This window comes from Natator depressus, chromosome 1, assembly GCF_965152275.1.
Source record: "Natator depressus isolate rNatDep1 chromosome 1, rNatDep2.hap1, whole genome shotgun sequence".
NCBI lineage: Eukaryota > Metazoa > Chordata > Testudines > Cheloniidae > Natator > Natator depressus.
In genome coordinates this window covers 107,145,638-107,166,174 of record NC_134234.1, presented here as the reverse complement: position 1 = coordinate 107,166,174, position 20,537 = coordinate 107,145,638, and the positions used below count along the sequence as shown (strand labels likewise).

Genomic DNA, 20,537 nt, shown 5'->3' with positions numbered 1-20,537 from the left:
ATAAGAACATAAGAATGGCCATACTGGGTCAGATCAAAGGTCCACCTAGCCCAGTATCCCGTCTTCTGACAGTGGCCAATGCCAGGTGCCCCAGAGGGAATGAACAGAATAGGTAATCATCAAGTGATCCATTCCCTGTTGCCCATTCCCAGCTTCTGGAAAACAGAGGCTAGGGACACCATCCCTGCCTATTCTGCAGCCCTGATGTTAGATTAGACATCCTACACTATGGAAGGAATTAGTTACCTTAGGCCTTCAAGTCAAAGTTTCTTAAGTAGGTTCATGGAAAGGGAACCAATAAGGGCCCCTTCGTAGTATTTGTTTTTCCTGGCTTTTACTACTTAACAGCCCAGGTGCACAGGTCTAGAAAAGCCCTAAAACTTGGATTCAGGAAAAGTATTAATGGAGGAGGAAATGCTGATGCAGAACTTGACAAAGGCAGTTTGTAATGTGTCTTCACTATGTAACAAGGAGTCTGTGGAGGGTTTGCTATAGCTGTCATCAGTAGAGTACAACCACAGTTCTTCCTATGAAACTACTACTTGTCTAGTGGAGTATGACTTTTACATAAGGGAGCTTTTTGCTTTGAAAGAAGTAGGCTTCTCAGATGCAACTGACTATGCAAGGGGATGAGGTGGAAAGAATTAATTTAGCCTGAAGGGATGGTAGCTACTGAATTTTCCTCTTCGTTGAATTCCTTTAAAGTAATGCTTTGGGATTCTTCTAACATCTTTCCAGCAGCTGGGGAAGCCCATCAATGTTTAAGAGCTTTAAAAGAAAGAACCACTCGGCTTGATTTCAAAATTATTACAGAACACTGAGAACAGTTCAGGTTCAAAATAAAGTCTATCTGAATACAGACTTCTTTTACAGCATGGCTTTTATTTATTTTTTAATAAAAAGTGTCTTTTGTAAGCGCTTGCAACTTCCCATCCTGGAAGGAGGAAGGGAAAAAATATCCCTATGTTCAAACAGTGGGGGGAAAATGATAATTACTTTTAAAGCTTACAGACGGGATTTTCAAAAGCACCCCAGCAATGATAAAACTCCCCTAGATTTCAGTGGAAGAAGGGCTAGGCCAGTGGCAAGAGAATTTGAAAATCCCACCCTAAAGCTTTGTCTTGAGTAGACTGTAGACAAATCAGCCAAAATTTTCAAACCTCATTTTCAGAGGTGCAGAGCTTCCACTGAAGTTAGAATGGAAATAGGGCCCAGATTTTTAAAAGGTATTTGGTGTTGTGCTCAGCACTACAATGCCTAGCAGTCGGAGCCTATCTGATTTTCTAAAGTGACTTAAGCACTTCGGAACCAAAATCCCATTGAGTAGTCAGGAAGCAGTTAAACCAATAACACAGGGAGAGGGTAAAAAGAAGGAAGATCTGAGCACTCAGCACAAAATTGAGATGTTAAGAACAAAATAATGAAGGAACCAAAGAATACGAAGAGAAGAAATTCTTTAATTGCCTATAACCTAATGCTAGGAGTCTGGGTAACAACCAAAAGAAACTGAAATTGCTCATTTAGGAGAGTATTTCAATCTAGCTGGTATTACTGAAATCTGGTGAGATGATTGACACAACTGGAATGTTAAAAATCAATGGTTATAACCGAGGCAGGAAGAAACGAGTGGACAAAAGGGGAGGGGGAGTGCCATTCTATTTAAAAATGGCATTCTCTGTTTCCGATTGACTGATAACTCAAAGAAAATGATCTTGGATGCTTATGGAGCAATGTACTAACAGATAAAGCATAAGATGGTGTATTAATTGGTGCCTGTTACAGCCAAATCACACTAGGTAGCAGGATGACTGCCTCCTTACACATCTATCTCTAATGTGTAGGGGGAAAGAACCCTGTGTGATCATGGGGGATGTCAATCTGAATGACATATGCCAGATGTCTCAAGCTGACAGTACTAAAACACCCTTAGAATGTCAAAACATTTTAGATGACAATTTCATAACTCAATAAGTATGGCAGCCAACATGGTGAAATTCTTTATCAGATTTTCTTCTAAAGAGGAACTGATCACAGACCTAAAAAATTAATGGTAATTTGGGTACAAGTGATCATGACTTGATTACACTGGTTATGTGCAAGCAGAATAAAGTCCAGACCAGTCTTGTCACCTTAAGAGCGCCAGTTTCACAAAGCTGAAAACAATTATGAGTCAAAACAGCTGGGAGGAAGAATTTAATCAGAAAAACATGAATTATAATTGGGAATCATTTAAGAACACCTTACTAGTTGCCAAATAAGTCACAATCCCACAATGGTGGAAGAAGGCAGTGCTGGTTTGAAAAATGGACATGGTTTAGAGGAGAAGTGAATGCTGCTATAAAAAGTATGTGTGTGTGTGTGTGTGTATGTGTATGTGTATGCATGTATAATTGATAAGAAAGCAAAGGGATACAAGGAGAGATCTATGGACAGCGGCGTTAATGACAGTAAGGAGTTTAAAAAATATATTAACAGCAAAAAGAATCCTTAGAGACTAACCAATGATACTCGTCAATTACTAGATGGAAATGGTAGAATTATCAAGATGGCAGAAGTGTTCAATAAATAATTCTGTTCTGTATTTGGGGAAAAGATACACAATATAATCTTATCATATGGTGATAACTCCCCATTTCCCTAGAATCTCTGAAGGATGCTAAACAGAAGCTACTAAAGTTAGACCTTTTAAAATCAGCAATTCCAGATAACTTGCATCCAAGAGTGTTAAAAGAGCTGGCATTGTAGTTTGCTGGACTGGTAATGTTGCTTTTCAATAAGTCTTGGAGTACTAGGGAAATTCCAGAAGGTTTGGAGAAAGCTAATGGTGTGGCAATTTTTAAAAAGGATAAAAAGGATGACCTGGGTAATTATGGGCTGTCAGGCTGACATCAATCCCAGGCAAGATAATGGAGTGGCTGATATAGACTCAGTTAATAAAGAATTAAAGGAGGGTAATGTACTTAATGCAAATCAGCATGGGTTTATGGAAAACAGATCCTGTCAAACTAATTTGATATCTCCTTTTGATGAGATTACAAGATTGGTTGATAAAGGTTACAATATTGACTTAATATACTTAGACTTCTGTAAGGCGTTTGACGTGGTACTGCATTACATTTTGATTAAAAAACTAGAACGATATAAAATTAACACGGCACACATTAAATGGATTCGCAAAAAGAAAAGGAGTACTTGTGGCACCTTAGAGACTAACCAATTTATTTGAGCATAAGCTTTCGTGAGCTACAGCTCACTCCATCGGATGCATAAAGTGATCTGTAGTTCACGAAAACTTATGCTCAGATAAATTGGTTAGTCTCTAAGGTGCCAAAAGTACTCCTTTTCTTTTTGCGAATACAGACTAACACGGCTGCTACTCTGAAACCTATTAAATGGATTAAAACCTGGCTAACTGATAGGTCTCAAAATGTAACTGTGAACGGGGAATCGCCATTGAGAGGGTCTGTTTCCAGTGGGGTCTTGCAGTTTTTTCATGACCTCGAAGAAAACATAAAATCATCATTAATGAAGTTTTCAGATGACACAAAAAGTGAGGGAGTAAATAATGAAGACGACAAGTAACTGATTCAGAACATTCTCAACTGCTTGGTAAACTGGGTGCAAACAAACAATATGCATTTTAATATTGCTACATATAAATATTTACATCTAAGAACAAAGAATGTACAGGACTCTATCTTGGGAAGCAGTGACTCTGAAAAAGATTGGGGGGTCATGGTGGATAATCAGCTGAACATGAGCTCCCAGTGTGATGCCATGACCAAAAGAGTTAATGTGATCCTGAGATGCATAAACAGGGGAATCTCAAGTAGGAGTAGAGAGGTTATTTTACCTATGTATTTGGCACTGGTGTGAGTGCTACAGGAATACTGTGTCCAGTGCTTGTGCCCACAATTCAAGAAGGTTGTTGATAAACTGGAGAGGGTTCAAAGAAGACCCACGAGAATGATTAAAGCATGCCTTATAGTGATAGATTGAAGGAGCTAAGTCTACTTAGCTTATCTAAGAGATAGTTAAGGGGTGACTTGATTACAGTCTATAAGAATCTACATGGGGAACACATATTTAATAATGAGCTCTTAAATCTGGCAGAGAAAGGTATAACAAGATCCAATGGCTGGAATTTGAAGCTAGACAAATTCAGACTGGAAATAAGGCATACATTTTTCACAGTGAGGGGTAATTAACCACTGGAACAATTTACTAAGAGTCATGGTAGATTCTCCATCACTGACAATTTTTAAATTAAGTTTGGATGTTTTCCTACAAGATATGCTCTAGAAATTATTTTGGGGAAGTTCTATGGCCGGCATTATATAGGAGGTCAGATTAGATGGTTCCTTTTGATCTTGGAATCTATGATGTTGGATAGGATTTTAGCTCTTAAGTGCCGAAATCCCTTTGGAAAATGAGATTTAGGTTCCTCATCCATTAGGTGTTGCATTGCTGAGTGCACCAATGCCTAAATACCTTCAAAAATCTGGGCCTATGTGCCTAACTCAGGCACCCAAGTTTGAACTGTTGGAGTACTCTAAGGGCTGGTCTTCACTACTGCAGTAATTCAATGTAAGTTACGCTACTTCAGTTACGTGAATAACGTACCAGAAGTCGATGCAGCTAGATCCACTTACCTTGGCGTCTTCGCTGTACTGTGTCGATTGGAGACACTCTCCCACTGACTTCCCTTACGCTTCTCAGGAAGGTAGGTACACAAATTGATGGGAGAGTGTTCTCCCATCGATCTTGCATGTCTTCACCAGACTCGCTAAATCAACACTGCTGCATTGATCACAGCAGTGCCCATTTAGCCAGAAGTGTAGATGTGCCTAAATAACAAAGTAGAAGCCTGGCAGTCACTGGAGGGGCTGCTAAATATCCCAGTAGAGTCATTGCACCATGGTTTATTCTGGTCCTTCTTTTATGTGTGAGAAAGGTGGGCTCATGGACCACCAGCTGCAATTTTTGTAGAGTGGAAAAGTGAATGTGTTTTCACAATACAAACTTGACAGCCCAAATAACTTAGTAGTTCAATTCAATACACTCAAGTTTTGCGAGCAATTTTAAGTGATTATTTTTTCACTGGTTTAAGTTAGCTTGTCACAGACTTGCAAGCCTCAGGGATATTAAATTTTAAAAAATGTAAATTAATTAGTGCTTTTGAAAGTTGCTAGTCAACCCTGGGGCATTAAATCTATTTATCTGCAAAGCAAGCCCACCACTATAATTCAACAGTAACCTGTACAGACCACCTGTGGGGGTGTGTGTTGAAGGATCGTTTTATCTCCATTTTATATCTCACGAGTTTTCTTCAAAATTAGGGTCCTGATTTGGAAAGCACCTGGGATGCTTTAATTAATTAGAGCTAATATAAATAACAGTGATAAACATTGCTAAACATCTGTGTTTAAATATTCGCTCTTCATCTGCTAATGCACACATGGCATATATTACCTGGCACTCCATCTAGACCTGGAGAACCCACATCACCAGGTATTCCTGATATGTTTGAAACTCCAGGAAAGCCTGGAATTCCATCAGACCCCAGGTTACCAATTGGGCCTCGTTCCCCTGCAAAGAAAGTAAAGACATAATTAATACTGCAGAAAAAGAGCATAAATTACTAGATGAACCAGACCTTGTACTCTGTGATTTTCAGAGGTGCGGAGTAGTCCCATTAACTTCAGATGAAAGTGTGGGTGCTCAGTGTGACACTGTATAAAAAAGGAGATCGTCTGCACTATTGTTGTCACCAATGTTACAAAATTGTGATAAATCTTGTACAAAACATGCCTTGTAAGATATCATTGGAAAAGTTATAATCTGCTAAGTATTATTATCCTGTTGAAATGTGTGTATCACCATTGTATGAGAAGTTATGACATTTTACCGTATGCTTGTTACTAAATGTGTTCTGGGGTAATACCAATAAGACAGATTTACATCAAGACTAGCCAGCCAGGGTGTTGATGGGCCATTCAGGAGAATCAGCTCTTCCAGTGGGATCTTCCTGAGGACAATGGAGGCCCAGTGATTCAGCAGGGCATGTAGATGCATAGCTCGATGTTTGAGCCAGTATTTTTCCATGCCCATGGACTGGGGGTATAAATTGGAGATGGGGACATTACTTCCTTGCCTCATTCCTGCTCCACATCTCTGTACTCTGATTTCTAACAAAGGGAGCTTTGAACAATGGACTGAGGACCCCAATAATTGGGATGGACCAGAGAGACTTATTGCAAGCTAGCAGATTTAACATCACTGCTGTTATCCTGATCTACAGACTCTGAAATCAACTAATTTCCACCTTAATTGAATTGGCTCGTTAGCACTGACCCTCCGCACTTGGTAAGGCAACTCCCATTTTTTCATATACTGTGTAGTTATACCTCCCTACTGTATGTTCCACTCCATGCATCGGATGAAGTGGGTTTTAGCCCATGAAAGCTTATGCCCAAATAAACTTGTTAGTCTCTAAGATGCCACAAGGACTCCTCGTTGTTTTTGCTGATACAGACTAACACGCCTACCACTCTGAAACCAGTAATGTATATAATTCACTTTAACCTTTTAATAACTCTTCTCTTTTTTATATTAATAAACCTTTAGTTTTTAGTTTACTGAAGGATTGACTACCAGCATGGTTTTGGGGTAAGATCTGAAGTATACTCTGACCCTGGGGTGAGCGGCTGGCTCTCTGGAGCTGGAAGAACCTAATGATTTTTGGTTTTAATCATCATTGAAAACAGACGTCTGGTTTTTTTTCTGGGTGTTGTATGACGGGCTAGAGGGCCTGATGGGGACTGACTGGCTTCATAAAAACTAATATCGTATTTTGGAAGTACACATCTGTTTCTGGCTTGGTGAAGTCTTACGATAGAGTACAACATCAGACTTGGGCATAAGCCCTGTACTCTGGCAGTCTGACCTGAAATTGGCATTCTTAGCTGTGTCCCATACCAGGCAGTGTGACACTCAGCACCCTGAAAATGAGGCTCTAAGATAGATATAACTTTGTTTTTACCAGTTCCAAAGCAGGTATGGATAGTTAGTTATTTCTTACCATACTGGGTGCTAATAATCTTGTATGTGCCAGGTGCTCTATTATATAAATATTGTTCCAAGCTAGCAAGTACTTGAAACACACTGGCTCTGCAGCAGAAGAGCAAACGCCACTGTACCAAATGTCCTACAAAATCAGTGGCTATTGATTCCTTTAATTTTTCAGGGTCAATTAGAAATAGAGATATGTAGAATCCAGAGGACATTCTCCACAGATCCTAAGTTTTTAAACAGTTGGAAGTATGGGCCATAACTCCTTGAAACTATCCATTTGAGTCGGATAAAGTAATACTATTGCAAATAGTCTCAGGAAGCCATGAAAATATTTTAAATCTATTTTTTCTTCAGTAAACAATTAACACTAACAAACAGGAACGAAATTAGCAAAATAGCACTATTTCTAGGAGGAAAGTTGAGAAGGCACAATGTATCTTAGTGGCCACAAGAAATCAGAGTATAACTGAGCGTTTCCCCAAGGGAGCAGAGCTAGAGCCATCAAAGGGTGCAGGGAAAAGAATTAAGGGCCTGATTAATTAAGTGGGAATTTCAGGCCCTAAATGTTGGAAAGTCTTCAAAACATACAACTAACTAGTTTATATGGTTATTATCATAGATGAATTTATGGACAGAGTGGGCTTTCATGGAAGGGCAGTTATGAGAGTGGAAGTCAAAATGGAGTGGGGCTGCTACCCTTAAGGGGGTTTGGCAGGGGGCCACTTTGATGTCAGAGAAGTGGAAAAGATTAAAAAAAACCAACTCATCTGCTCAGCTACTCAGTTTACCAGCTGTTTTTCTCTGCTTTTAATAAAATAGTTCCATAAGATACTGACTTCATTAACAACTTCAGAAGACTACATAATTACTTACCTTTAAACAGAATAATCAATGTTTAAAAATTTTATTCCTTTGGTGTAAATGCCACTGATGGGAAAATCCGTTTTTTATACACCTTCTAGCTTCTGAGTGTTTAAGGGGCACTCAGATCACATTTTCAAGCTTTTTTCTGCAACCAGGAGAGCTAGAAACATTTTATGGGCCTATATTGATTTAGTTCAACAAGGCTGTGATAAGAACAAACAGGAAGGCAATACTATGGCTCTCCAGATAAGAGCATCCTGGCCTTGACTTGAAAAGTCAACGGGAAAAGCTATTAGCTTTAAGGATCCTACAGCCTGACTCCAATGATGCAATCCTTGTTTTGTCAGAGTGGGAGCTTAGAAATCAAATGGACACCCTCACCGGGAACGGTCAATTGTGAAGAGTTGTCCAGGGCGGGTGTCAGAAAAGGAGACTAGGCCTTCCATTGATCCAGGGAATGAATTAGCTAAGCTTTAGGGCGGCAGTTCTCAACCTGTGGCCCAATTAGCACAAAGCTTCAGCCCAGCTGTGGGCTAAAGGCCCCTGGGGAGCATGTGGTCTGCGTTCCTGGCTGCCCCGCGTGGCGGGGCTACCAGCCGGCCCTGCGTGGCAGGGATCCAGACTCCAAAGGCTGCCCCACGGGCAGGATCTGGGCTGCTGCCCGGCTGCCCTACCACACAGCCAGGTCCAGGGTCGGGGCTGCTGTCTGGCCCTACACAGCAGAGTCTGTGGTCCCTACTGTTTGGCCCTCGCTCAGGGCTCCACTCTGCAGAGGGGTCTCTGGTCACGTGGGGAAGGTTTTGGGTGAGGGAGCGCTGTGGTTCTCAACCTGCGGCCATGCGGCCCACAATGATAAATAGGTTGAGAACCACTGCTTTAGGGAAAGGCAAGCATGCATGTAGACTGGTTTACTATTTTAAGACCGGTTTTCTCTGAAATGCTGCTGTTCTAAATGAATATTACTTTGCTTTAAGCAGGCTATCAGGTCCCTGGATACCTCTCTCATAGCTCCTGGAGGGAAACGAACTGCAGGTGCTGAACCCAAGTCAGGCTTGTGGAAGCAATCGTGATTAGCACCTGGGATCGTAGCACAGGGCCCAGACTAAGAGTGGAGAATTGCGTGATTCCACCACAGAAGAGAGGAGCAGTTTGAGGTTCAAGACCTGAGGGACGCACTCAAAGAGACCAAGAGTGGTCAGAGGTCCAGGTAGCCAAGTAACTGTGACACTGAGGCTTTAAGGAAAACACCAAATATCACAAAACTCACAATAAAATCACAAGAGTTGGCAATATTGGAACCTTCTAGATCAGGGGTTGCCAATCTGAGCCTGAGAGAGAGCCAGAATTTACAATGTACATTGCCAAAGAGCTGCAGTAGTATGTCAGCAGCCCCCCATTAGCTCCCCCGTCCCCCGCTCCCAGCGGCTCCTGCCCACCAGCAGCCCTGCCGATCAGCTCCTCCCCCTCCCTCCCCACACCTCCGGATCAGCTGTTTCGTGGCACATAGGACTCTCTGGGGGGGAAGAGCGAGGGCACGGCAGGCTCAGGGGAGGGGGCGGGAAGGGGTGGAGTGGGGGCAGGGCCTGTGGCTGAGCAGTGAGCACCCCCCCCAGCACACTAGAAAGTTGGCGCCTGTAGCTCCAGCCCCGGAGTTGGTGCCTATACAAGGAGCCGCATATTAACTTCTGAAGAGCCGCATGTGGCTCCAGAGCCAGAGGTTGGCCAACCCTGCTCTAGATAGTGTAGCAATAGCTCTATGAACATCATACTTCTGTATCAGCTTGAAGCACCTGTGTGAGGCTTGGAAATGACAAATAATGAAAAACTCTAATTTTCAATACAGTTAATACTTGGCATAGATTGAGAACTGCTACCCCACTAGCAGCAGGGCCATAGCTGAGTGAAATGGCTGTAGATTTCTTATAAACAGCTGTAACTTAAATTGCATTGTGTGAGAATGTATGCTAGCACACTTGCTATGCTCCAATATAGAATAATAAAAAATACAACACCCTAAACACTGACCTGGATTGCCTCTCTCGCCTTTCTGGCCTGGTGCTCCTCTGGTGCCTTCAATAGTGCTCGGTTTGCCTGCTTCCCCTTTGTCACCATAAATACCTGGGAAACCTTCAGCCCCATATGCATCTGGACCTGTTTTGGAGTTAGTAAGAGTAAACTGCCAAATATCTCAGGATTTCATAATGCTGCTATACTACATACTGAAAACTGTATTAAAATAACATTCAGGCTCTTAATACCGATTTAAACCTGCCAAAAGGAAAGGGATTATGATTTAAAGATTTGTCCCTAATCACCTAATTTTGATTAGGTTGCACCATTTCAGACATATTACTTTTTGCCAATCCTGGAATATCCACACAAATTCCATCAGAGCCTACTGTTCACATGCTAAATTTCAGATGACTATGTTAAGAAATCATATACAAACCCGTCCCAAATGGAATTTATAATGGAATAGCCAAGATAACCTGGTGCCTTTATAAAAGGACAGAATAAGATTGTCACACATACCTGGGGAGCCTGGCAAGCCCTTACTGCCTGGCAAACCATCCAATCCACTGATTCCTCGGAAGCCAGGTAAACCTGTTAAACATTTTACTCATGATTATCTTATACATAGGTTCAATGAGTTGTTAAGATTCTTTGGTTGGTAGAAAACAGATGCGTTTGATGGAAAATATAGCTTCCTGTTCCAAAGGTAGCCACAAAAAAATTGTATTAGGATTTGAATTTACACACAAGTGTATATGCTTATCACAAACCTACACTCAACTGTGTATTTTCCTTTGTTGGCAAATGTATCTATTTTTCTCAATATGATTATCCAGTAAAATCATAGCCTTATTTTTAAGAAGCAGCTCCAATCTAACTGGTAAAAGTTACACCAAGAACCAACACAAACAAAAGAAAACCAATCTGCCATTAATTATCTTCTTACTACCCTAGCTTTGATAGGATTCATTTTTATACCTTTTTGTAGCCCCTAAAGCAGGATAACAGCAAGGTGGCCACACATCCTTCAAGTTCTGTAAAAAGAATCTTGAGGGAAAAAAAAATCACTGTGTGGGATTTTAAAAATCAATTTGAAAAATGCCTAAAGCTTGCTGCTGTTTGAAATGGGGCATTTTCTGCCCCATGCCTGGAGACGAAAACTTACATGCTTTAATTTATTAAGGGACAAGGGGGCAATCCTTGGTCTGTAATTAAGAAAGTTCACTGTTTTATTTAAAAATATTATTTATATCTGGACAACAAAGCTCTCAGTGTAGCGTGCCATAAGTCATTTACTTTTGAATACATTTACAGTGTATTCAGTATCACTGAACTCTACTGCATCTGATGATTATGTAAGATAAATTGCTCACTATCTAATGCACTGTAGGAAATGATATAACTCTCTGCTACATTTGAAAAAGAGTTGATCACACTGTTGAAAATTAATTTGTTTTGCAACCATCATGCGAAATTAAAACAGTTCCTGTAAATTAGGTTCTTGACATATCAAAAACTCCCCCTTCAGTCAATGTGAGAATGCAAGGATCCTTATAATGCAAGAAAAGTCAAATCATACAAGTCTACATTTATGCATCTGAGATTTATAGGAAACCAGCATTTATTGGAAAGAGAGGTAGAGCTCTGAAATGCCAATGATCCTCTTTCTTCCTCACCCCAAAATGCACAATAATGAAATACTTAGAGTAAAATGACTTAATTAAAATAGTTTTATAACCTGCTTTTCCCGCTACACCAGGCCATCCATGACTTCCTTTTTCACCTTGAAATCCAGGAATACCTGGGTCTCCCTGTGATCCTGGTGGTCCAACCAGTCCTGGGAAGCCTATAGGAAAAACACATCATTAATTCTGGGTGTCCATGAAATTGATCCTATTGTATACCATAAAACATTGACTGTGCTACCTTCAGTCTTTCAGATAGCCAGCATGGGCAGCCTTATGGATAAATAAACAAAAAGTCCCCTACAACAAAATTATGAAATAAAGAGCTAGTGTGAAGTATGCTATGGGGGAAGAAACACATACATCCCTCTCCCTACCTTCCCCCCAAAAGAACAGTATGAGACAGCAAAAAATGCATTGTTTTACTATAATTGCAAACTTCATGCCTCCAGCTACCTGAGAAATGCAGACATAGACAGTGGTGGGTTTCTACTGCTATTAGAAAAAACAATTTGAATATTTTAGTCTAATTGCTGTGCCACCTTGGGCAAGTCATTTCCCTTCTTTGTGCCTCTGTTTCCCCTTTCACTCTGTCTGCCTGGTCTGTTCAGACTAAGCTCTCTTTGAGCCAGTGACGGTCTCTCACTACATATTTGTACAGTACCCAGCACAATGGGGCCCCGATCTTGGTTGGGGCTTCTAGGCAATATACTACTAATAAATATATGGAGCAACATTTTTTCATGTTCACCTAATGGTAACAGATTTCTCAAGTTGCCAATTTAGATCCAGAGCAGAATCTGATCACTATCTGCCTTGTATTGTTAGCCAAAAGAACTGGTTCAAAATACTGTGGCTGAAGGTCCTTTGGGGTATTTTGCTATCTCATTTAAACTAGAGGGAAGGGCAAATATTAGAATGCTCCCTTCCTTGTGTATCATCCAAATACTCTCATCCCTTCTTGTACACTGAACACCATTGCACTAAGACTATATTACTGTAAACAGGCACGTCATCTTAATTAGTTTAATTAATGAGAGCTCATCTAAAAAATTTGAATATGAATTTTTTTGGGTAAATTTTTCTTTAGAAAATTTTCACATTTTTAAAAAACTGTTTTTGACCAGCTTATTGAGTGGTCAAAATTTTTCAAAAATTTGAAATTTCAGTTAAAAGCATTTGAATAAAACTTTGATTTTTTTATGCACTTTTCAAACCAACTCTACTCCTAATCTTAGGATTGCTGCATAGTTAAGACAGAATGTAAGAAATATTTCACCTTTTTGCCCTTTTAAACCGGGAAAACCTTGGGTGCCTTTTAGGCCTTCAATGCCAATAAAACCAGGATCACCTCCTTCACCTTTATCTCCTCTGGTTCCTTTCACACCTGCAACACCAGAAATGTTAATAGATTCCCTAAACAATCACCATATATATGCCAGGAATAACTGAATTTGAAGTTGCCTATTTAATGAGGCAGGATTCCTAAGAAAGCCTTGCCTCATTGCATAAAGAACCCACTCGGAGCTGGTCTACACTGGGAACTTACATTGACATAGCTCAGTGGTTCTCAAACTTTTGTACTGGTGACCCCTTTCACATACAAAGCCTCCGAGTGCGACCCCACTTATAAATGAAAAACACTTTTTAATATATTTAACACCATTATAAATGTTGGAGGCGAAGCGGGGTTTGGGGTGGAGGCTGACAGCTCACACCCCCCCATGTAATAACCTCACGACCCCCTCAGGGATCCTGACCCCCAGTTTGAGAACCCCTGTCATAGCTACATCTCTCAGGGGTGTGTGGCAGTCTATATTACTGCATTCACCCATTTTACAAGACTATGTTAAATTTGTACAAAGCATACTGTGTATGGTATCATTTGAAAACTCATGATTTGCTAATCATTGTCCTGATAAAGTATGTGTGGTAACACTGTATGTAAAGATGTAAGATTCCACTATATAACATTACCAAGACATGGGGCTGAGCAAGGGGCGGGGCGATCCTGACAGAAAGAGATTCAGTCAGTAAGAGTGCTGGACCATGTGGTGAGAGACCTCTTTGCTTTGTATTCACTTTGCTTGTTAAGTTAGGTGTTAGTTGCATTTTACCTTTTATTTCCTTGTAAGCAATTCTGATTTGTATGCCTCATTACTTATAGTCACTTTAAATCTATCATTCTGTAGTTAATAAATGTATTTCCTTGTTTTATCTAAACCAGTATGTTTGGATTGAAGTGTTTGAGAAACTCCCTTTGAGATAGAAAATGATATGCACAAATCTTGTTATCAATAAATGACGGACTTTGTATGAGCTTGTATTGTCCAGGAGGGTGCTGGGCAGTACAAGATGCATATTTCTGGAGGAAAGTCTGGAACTGGGAGTTTGCTGGTGTTGACATTCAGTGTAATTTATGGGTGGCTGGCTATTGCACTCATACAGTATTGCTGGGAGCACAGGCGGCAGCTTCCAATTATCCAGGGGATGCTCAACCCCCTCTCAGCCCCAGGCCCCACCCCGCGGTTCCCTCAAGCACTCACCCCGTCCTGCTTCTTCTCGCCCCTGCTCCTCCCCGCCTCTTTCTGCCCTCTCCAAGTGTGCCCCATCCCCGCTTCTTCCCCTCTCTCCCAGTACCTCCTGCACACTGTGGAATGGCTGATCGTGGTGGTGGGCGGGAAGCACTGGGAGGGAGGGGGAGGAGTTGATCGGCAGGGCTGCCGGCGGGTGGGAGGCACCGGGGGAATGGACGGAGCTTGGCTGCCGATGGGTACTGAGCACCCACTAATTTTTTTCCCATGGGTGCTCCAGCCCTGTAGCACCCATGGAGTCTGCACCTATGGCTGGGAGTGATTTACATGCTGGAGGCTGTGTGTGAGCAGACCAGGAGTGGCTGTTCTCACAGCAAAGCAATGTAAAAGACACCCCAAGTTGGAGAATTGAGGGGACACAGCTGTCCATCAGTCCAGATTGTACCTTGGGTAATGTCAGTGTGAAAAATCCACATCCCCTAAGAGACTTAGCTATGCCGACTTAACCACTGGTGTAGACAGAGTTAGGTCTTCAGAAGAATTCTTCTGTTGACTAATAAGCTACTGCCCCTCAGGGAGGTGGATTTCCTACCCCAATGGGAGAAACCCTCCCATTGGTGTAGGTGAGGGGTCAGCAACCTATGGCACGCGAATTTTTAATGGCACGCTGCTGTCTGCCGGACCCCAGCAGACAGCAGCGTGCCATTAAAATTCCTGCCTGGCCCGGCCCACTCTTTTCCGCCCCCCACCCACTGCTCTCTCCTTGCAGGGCAGGCAAGCTTCCCCTTCCCCCCGCCTCTTCCCCCAGCGTGCTGGGTTCCTGCCCCTCCTTCTCTCCCTCCCTGCGGCGATCAGCTGACGGCCCTTGCTACGGAGTGGGAGAGGGAAAAGCGGAACCGCAGCACGCTCTCTGCTCCGGGGACCTTGGGGATGGAGATGGAATCAGGGCATATCCCCTCCAGCCCCCTGACATGAGCCGCTCAGGGCAGGGGGCTGGGAGCACCCTCACAACCCCAGCCCACACCCCCAGCCCTCTGCCCTGACCCCTGCACCCCCACACACCCCAGCCCCATGCCCTGACCCCTGCACCCCCCCACAACCCCAGCCCTGACTCTGGCACCCCACACACATACCCAGCCCCCTACCCAGCCTCCTGCACCCTCCTCACACACCCCTAGCCCCCTGCCCTGAGCACCAAACAGGAGCTCCTGGACACACACCCCACGCTCCCACTTGCACCCCTCACACCAAATGGGAGTTGCCCAGGTAAGCACTCCACACCCAAACCTCCTGCCCCAACCCTGAGCCCCCTCCCTCATTCTAGCTCCTGGCCAGACCCTGCACTCCAACCTGCTCCTTCACCCCCAGCCCTGGTCTCAGTGCACTCCCACCCTCATCTCAGTGCAGAGGGAGGAAGAGAATGGCTAGAACCAGGGAGAAGGTAGGTACTTTATGTGGACAGGGCCGGGACCCCAGACCGGCAGCGGGCTGAGCGGCAACGGGCTGAGCCGCTCAACCCACTGCTGGTCTGGGGTCCCAGCCGCCAACCCCATTCAGCCCACTGCCAGTTTGGAGTTCTGGCTGTTGGCCCCTTACCAGCCGGGGTCCCGGCCGCAGGCCCCGCTCAGCCTGCTGCCAGCCTAGGTGAACGGAACCCCAGGCCGGCAACGGGCTGAGCTGGCCGGCAGTGTAAGACCAGCATTAGATCAACAGTCAGTTGCGAACCAGCTGAGCAGCAAACAGCAGAGCAGCTAACAAAAGGAGTTTGCCTGGGATCTGCCTGAGAGGAGGTACGCTAAGGGTTGCATTAAGAAGGCTGTGTTGGTGAGTATCTGAGTGTTTGTTGTGAGGACAGTGTGACTGTGTGCTGTGTGCTTGATTGGTTGTTTGAAAAGGGCGGGAACTGGGTGTGCTTTGGTCCAGGTGAGCCTTAAGTGGGCCTGACTGTATAAAAAGCCAGTCAGCAGAAAACCAGCTGAGTAGCTAAAAGCTGAGCAGCTAACAGCAGGAGTTTGCCTGGGAGTTCGCCTGGGGAGAGCCCACTGAGGCTTACATCTTGCCGGATTCTCTGAGTAGTTACTACAACTCCTGAGGAAGCTCGTAGAAGGAAGGTAATATGGATGGGGGGTGTTCAGCTGTTGTGACCTGCACTGGATGTGCTATGTTTGTCTTTCTTCCACAGGACAGATGCGACTTTGTCTGTACAAAGTGCAAGCTGGTCTCCATACTGGAAGAGAAGGTTCAAGGTCTGGAGCAACAGGAATCGACCCTGCGTTGCATAAGAGAAACTGAAGATTTCTTGGACGGATGTCAGGATAGGCTTCTACGGGCACAAGGTTCTGAAGATTCAGAGCAGGCTGCACATCGGGGACAGAAGGATGGTGAAGAAATTTGGCATCATGTGACCTCCAGAAGAAAAAAGGGGAACGTCCATGTACCAGCAATGCAGATACAGGTAAGTAACCGTTTTCACGTTCTCTCCACAGGTACTAATGCGGAGAGTGGACCAGATGATACGTCTGAGGGAAAGGAGCAGAAGGAGACTCCGCTGATTGGAAGGCATGGGATGCACTGTCCTAGGGTTGGGGGTTCCACGATCACCGCTCCCAAGAGAAGGAGGCGGGTGGTGGTGGTCGGGGACTCTCTCCTCAGGGGGACTGAGTCATCTATCTGCTGCCCCGACCGGAAAAACCGAGAAGTCTGCTGCTTGCCAGGAGCTAAGATTCGCGATGTGACGGAGAGACTGCCGAGACTCATCAAGCCCTCAGATCGCTACCCCTTCCTGCTTCTTCACGTGGGCACCAATGATACTGCCAAGAATGACCTTGAGCGGATCACTGCGGACTACGTGGCTCTGGGAAGAAGGATAAAGGAGTTTGAGGTGCAAGTGGTGTTCTCGTCCATCCTCCCCGTGGAAGGAAAAGGCCTAGTTAGAGACCGTTGAATCGTGGAAGTCAACGAATGGCTATGCAGGTGGTGTCGGAGAGAAGGCTTTGGATTCTTCCGATGAAGTGAGCTGTAGCTCACGAAAGCTTATGCTCAAATAAATTGGTTAGTCTTTAAGGTGCCACAAGTACTCCTTTTCTTTTTGCGAATACAGACTAACACGGCTGTTACTCTGAAACCTGTTCCAAGAAGGAGTGCTAGGCAGAGATGGGCTCCACCTAACGAAGAGAGGGAAAAGCATCTTCGCAAGCAGGCTGGCTAATCTAGTGAGCGGGGCTTTAAACTAGGTTCACCGGGGGAAGGAGACCAAAGCCCTGAGGTAAGTGGGATACCAGGAGGAAGCAGGAGCGCGTGAGAGGGGAGGGCTCCTGCCTCATACTGAGAAAGAGGGGCGATCAGCAGGTTACCTCAAGTGCCTGTATACAAATGCACGAAGCCTGGGAAACAAGCAGGGAGAACTGGAAGTCCTGGCACAGTCAAGGAATTATGATGTGATTGGAATAACAGAGACTTGGTGGGATAACTCACATGACTGGAGTACTGTCATGGATGGATATAAGCTGTTCAGGAAGGACAGGAAGGGCAGAAAAGGTGGGGGAGTTGCACTGTATGTAAGGGAGCAGTATGACTGCTCAGAGCTCAAGTATGAAACTGCAGAAAAACCTGAGAGTCTCTGGATTAAGTTTAGAATGTGAGCAACAAGGGTGATGTCGTGGTGGGAGTCTACTATAGACCACCAGAGCAGGGGGATGAGGTGGACGAGGCTTTCTTCCGGCAACTCGCAGAAGTTACTAGATCGCAGGCCCTGGTTCTCATGGGAGACTTCAATCACCCTAATATCTGCTGGGAGAGCAATACAGCGGTGCACAAACAATCCAGGAAGTTTTTGGAAAATGTAGGGGACAATTTCCTGGTGCAAGTGCTGGAGGAACCAACTGGGGCAGAGCTCTTCTTGACCTGCTGCTCACAAACCGGGAAGAATTAGTAGGGGAAGCAAAAGTGGATGGGAACCTGGGAGGCAGTGACCATGAAATGGTGGAGTTCAGGATCCTAACACAAGGAAGAAAGGAGAGCAGCAGAATACAGACCCTGGACTTCAGAAAAGCAGACTTTGAGTCCCTCAGGGAACTGATGGGCAAGATCCCCTGGGGGAATAACATGAGGGGGAAAGGAGTCCAGGAGAGCTGGCTGTATTTTAAAGAATCCTTATTGAGGTTACAGGGACAAACCATCCCGATGTGTAGAAAGAATAGTAAATATGGAAGGTGACCAACTTGGCTTAACAGTGAAATCCTTGCTGCTCTTAAATACAAAAAAGAAGCTTACAATAAGTGGAAGATTGGACAAATGACCAGGGATGAGTATAAAAATATTGCTCGGGCTTGCAGGAGTGAAATCAGGAAGGCCAAACCATACCTGGAGTTGCAGCTAGCAAGAGATGTTAAGAGTAACAAGAAGGGTTTCTTCAGGTATGTTAGCAACAAGAAGAAAGTCAAGGAAAGCGTGGGCCCCTTACTAATGAGGGAGGCAACCTAGTGACAGAGGATGTGGAAAAAGCTAATGTACTCAGTGCTTTTTTTGCCTCTGTCTTCACGAACAAGGTCAGCTCCCAGACTACTGCACTGGGCAGCACAGCATGGGGAGAAGGTGACCAGCCCTCTTTGGAGAAAGAAGTGGTTCGCAACTATTTAGAAAAGCTGGACGAGCACAAGTCCATGGGACCGGATGCGTTGCATCCGAGAGTGCTAAAGGAGTTGGCGGATGTGATTGCAGAGCCATTGGCCATTATCTTTGAAAACTCATGGCGATTGGGGGAAGTCCCAGATGACTGGAAAAAGGCTAATGTAGTGCCCATCTTTAAAAAAGGGAAGGAGGAGGATCTTGGGAACTACAGGCCAGTCAGCCTCACCTCAGTCCCTGGAAAAATCATGGAGCAGGTCCTCAAGGAATCAATTCTGAAGCACTTAGAGGAGAGGAAAGTGATCAGAAACAGTCAGCATGGATTCACCAGGGGCAAGTCATGCCTGACTAATCTAATTGCCTTCTATGATGAGATAACTGGCTCTGTGGATGAAGAGAAAGCAGTGGACGTGTTGTTCCTTGACTTTAGCAAAGCTTTTGACACGGTCTCCCACAGTATTCTTGCCAGCAAGTTAAAGAAGTATGGGCTGGATGAATGGACTATAAGGTGGATAGAAAGCTGACTAGATTGTCGGGCTCAACAGGCAGTGATCAATGGCTCCTTGTCTAGTTGGCAGCCGGTATCAAGTGGAGTGCCCCAGGGGTCGGTCGTGGGGACGGTTTTGTTCAATATCTTCATAAATGATCTCGAGGATGGTGTGGATTGCATCCTCAGCAAGTTTGGAGATGTCACTAAACTCAGAGGAGTGGTAGATACACTGGAGGGTAGGGATAGGATACAGAGGGACCTAGACAAATTGGACGATTGGGCCAAAAGAAATCTGATCAGGTTCAACAAGGACAAGTGCAGAGTCCTGCACTTAGGACAGAAGAATCCAATGCACCGCTATAGACTAGGGACCGAATGGCTCAGCAGCAGTTCTGCAGAAAATGACCTAGGGGTTACAGTGGACGAGAAGCTGGATATGAGTCAACAGTGTGCCCTTGTTGCCAAGAAGGCCAATGGCATTTTGGGCTGTATAAGTAGGGGCATTGCCAGCAGATCGAGGGACGTGATCGTTCCCCTCTATTCGACATTGGTGAGGCCTCATCTGGAGTACTGTGTCCAGTTTTGGGCCCCACACTACAAGAAGGATGAGGGAAAAATTGGAAAACGTCCAGCGGAGGTCAACAAAAATGATTAGGGGACTGGAACACATAACTTATGAGGAGAGGCTGAGGGAACTGGGGATGTTTAGTCTTCAGAAAAGAAGAATGAGGGGGGATTTGATAGCTGCTTTCAACTACCTGAAAGGGGGTTCCAAAGAGGATGGCTCTAGACTGTTCTCAGTGGTAGCAGATGACAGAGCAAGGAGTAATGGTCTCAAGTTGCAGTGGGGGAGATTTAGGTTGGATATTAGGAAAAACTTTTTCACTAGGAGGGTGGTGAACCACTGGAATGCGTTACCTAGAGAGGTGGTGGAATCTTGTTCCCTAGAAGTTTTTAAGGTCAGGCTTGACAAAGCCCTGGCTGGGATGATTTAGTCGGGGATCGGTCCTGCTTTGAGCAGGGGGTTGGACTAGATGACCTCTTGAGGTCCCTTCCAAATCCTGATATTCTATGATTCTATGGTTCATTTTAATTTAATTTTAAATGAAGCTTCTTAAACATTTTGAAAACCTTGTTTACATACGACAATAGTTTAGTTATATAATATATAGATTTATAGAGTGAGATCTTCTAAAAAATGTTAAAATGTATTATTGGGACGCAAAACCTTAAATTCAAGTGAATAAATGA

At 44.1% G+C, this 20,537-nt stretch overlaps 1 protein-coding gene across 3 annotated transcripts in view; it reads right to left on the bottom strand.

Annotated features, from left to right (window-relative positions):
• Window positions 1–20,537, bottom strand: part of COL4A2 (collagen type IV alpha 2 chain) — a 244,435-nt gene that overhangs the window by 11,423 nt on the left and 212,475 nt on the right. For all 3 annotated transcript variants that reach the window (XM_074963584.1, XM_074963593.1, XM_074963603.1), the window contains exons 37-41: window positions 12,916–13,023; window positions 11,690–11,797; window positions 10,471–10,542; window positions 9,964–10,089; window positions 5,473–5,589 (exon numbers count right to left, since the gene is read on the bottom strand). In XM_074963584.1, coding sequence (XP_074819685.1) covers window positions 5,473–5,589; window positions 9,964–10,089; window positions 10,471–10,542; window positions 11,690–11,797; window positions 12,916–13,023 — 531 coding nt within the window. The remainder of the gene's footprint in view (window positions 1–5,472; window positions 5,590–9,963; window positions 10,090–10,470; window positions 10,543–11,689; window positions 11,798–12,915; window positions 13,024–20,537) is intronic.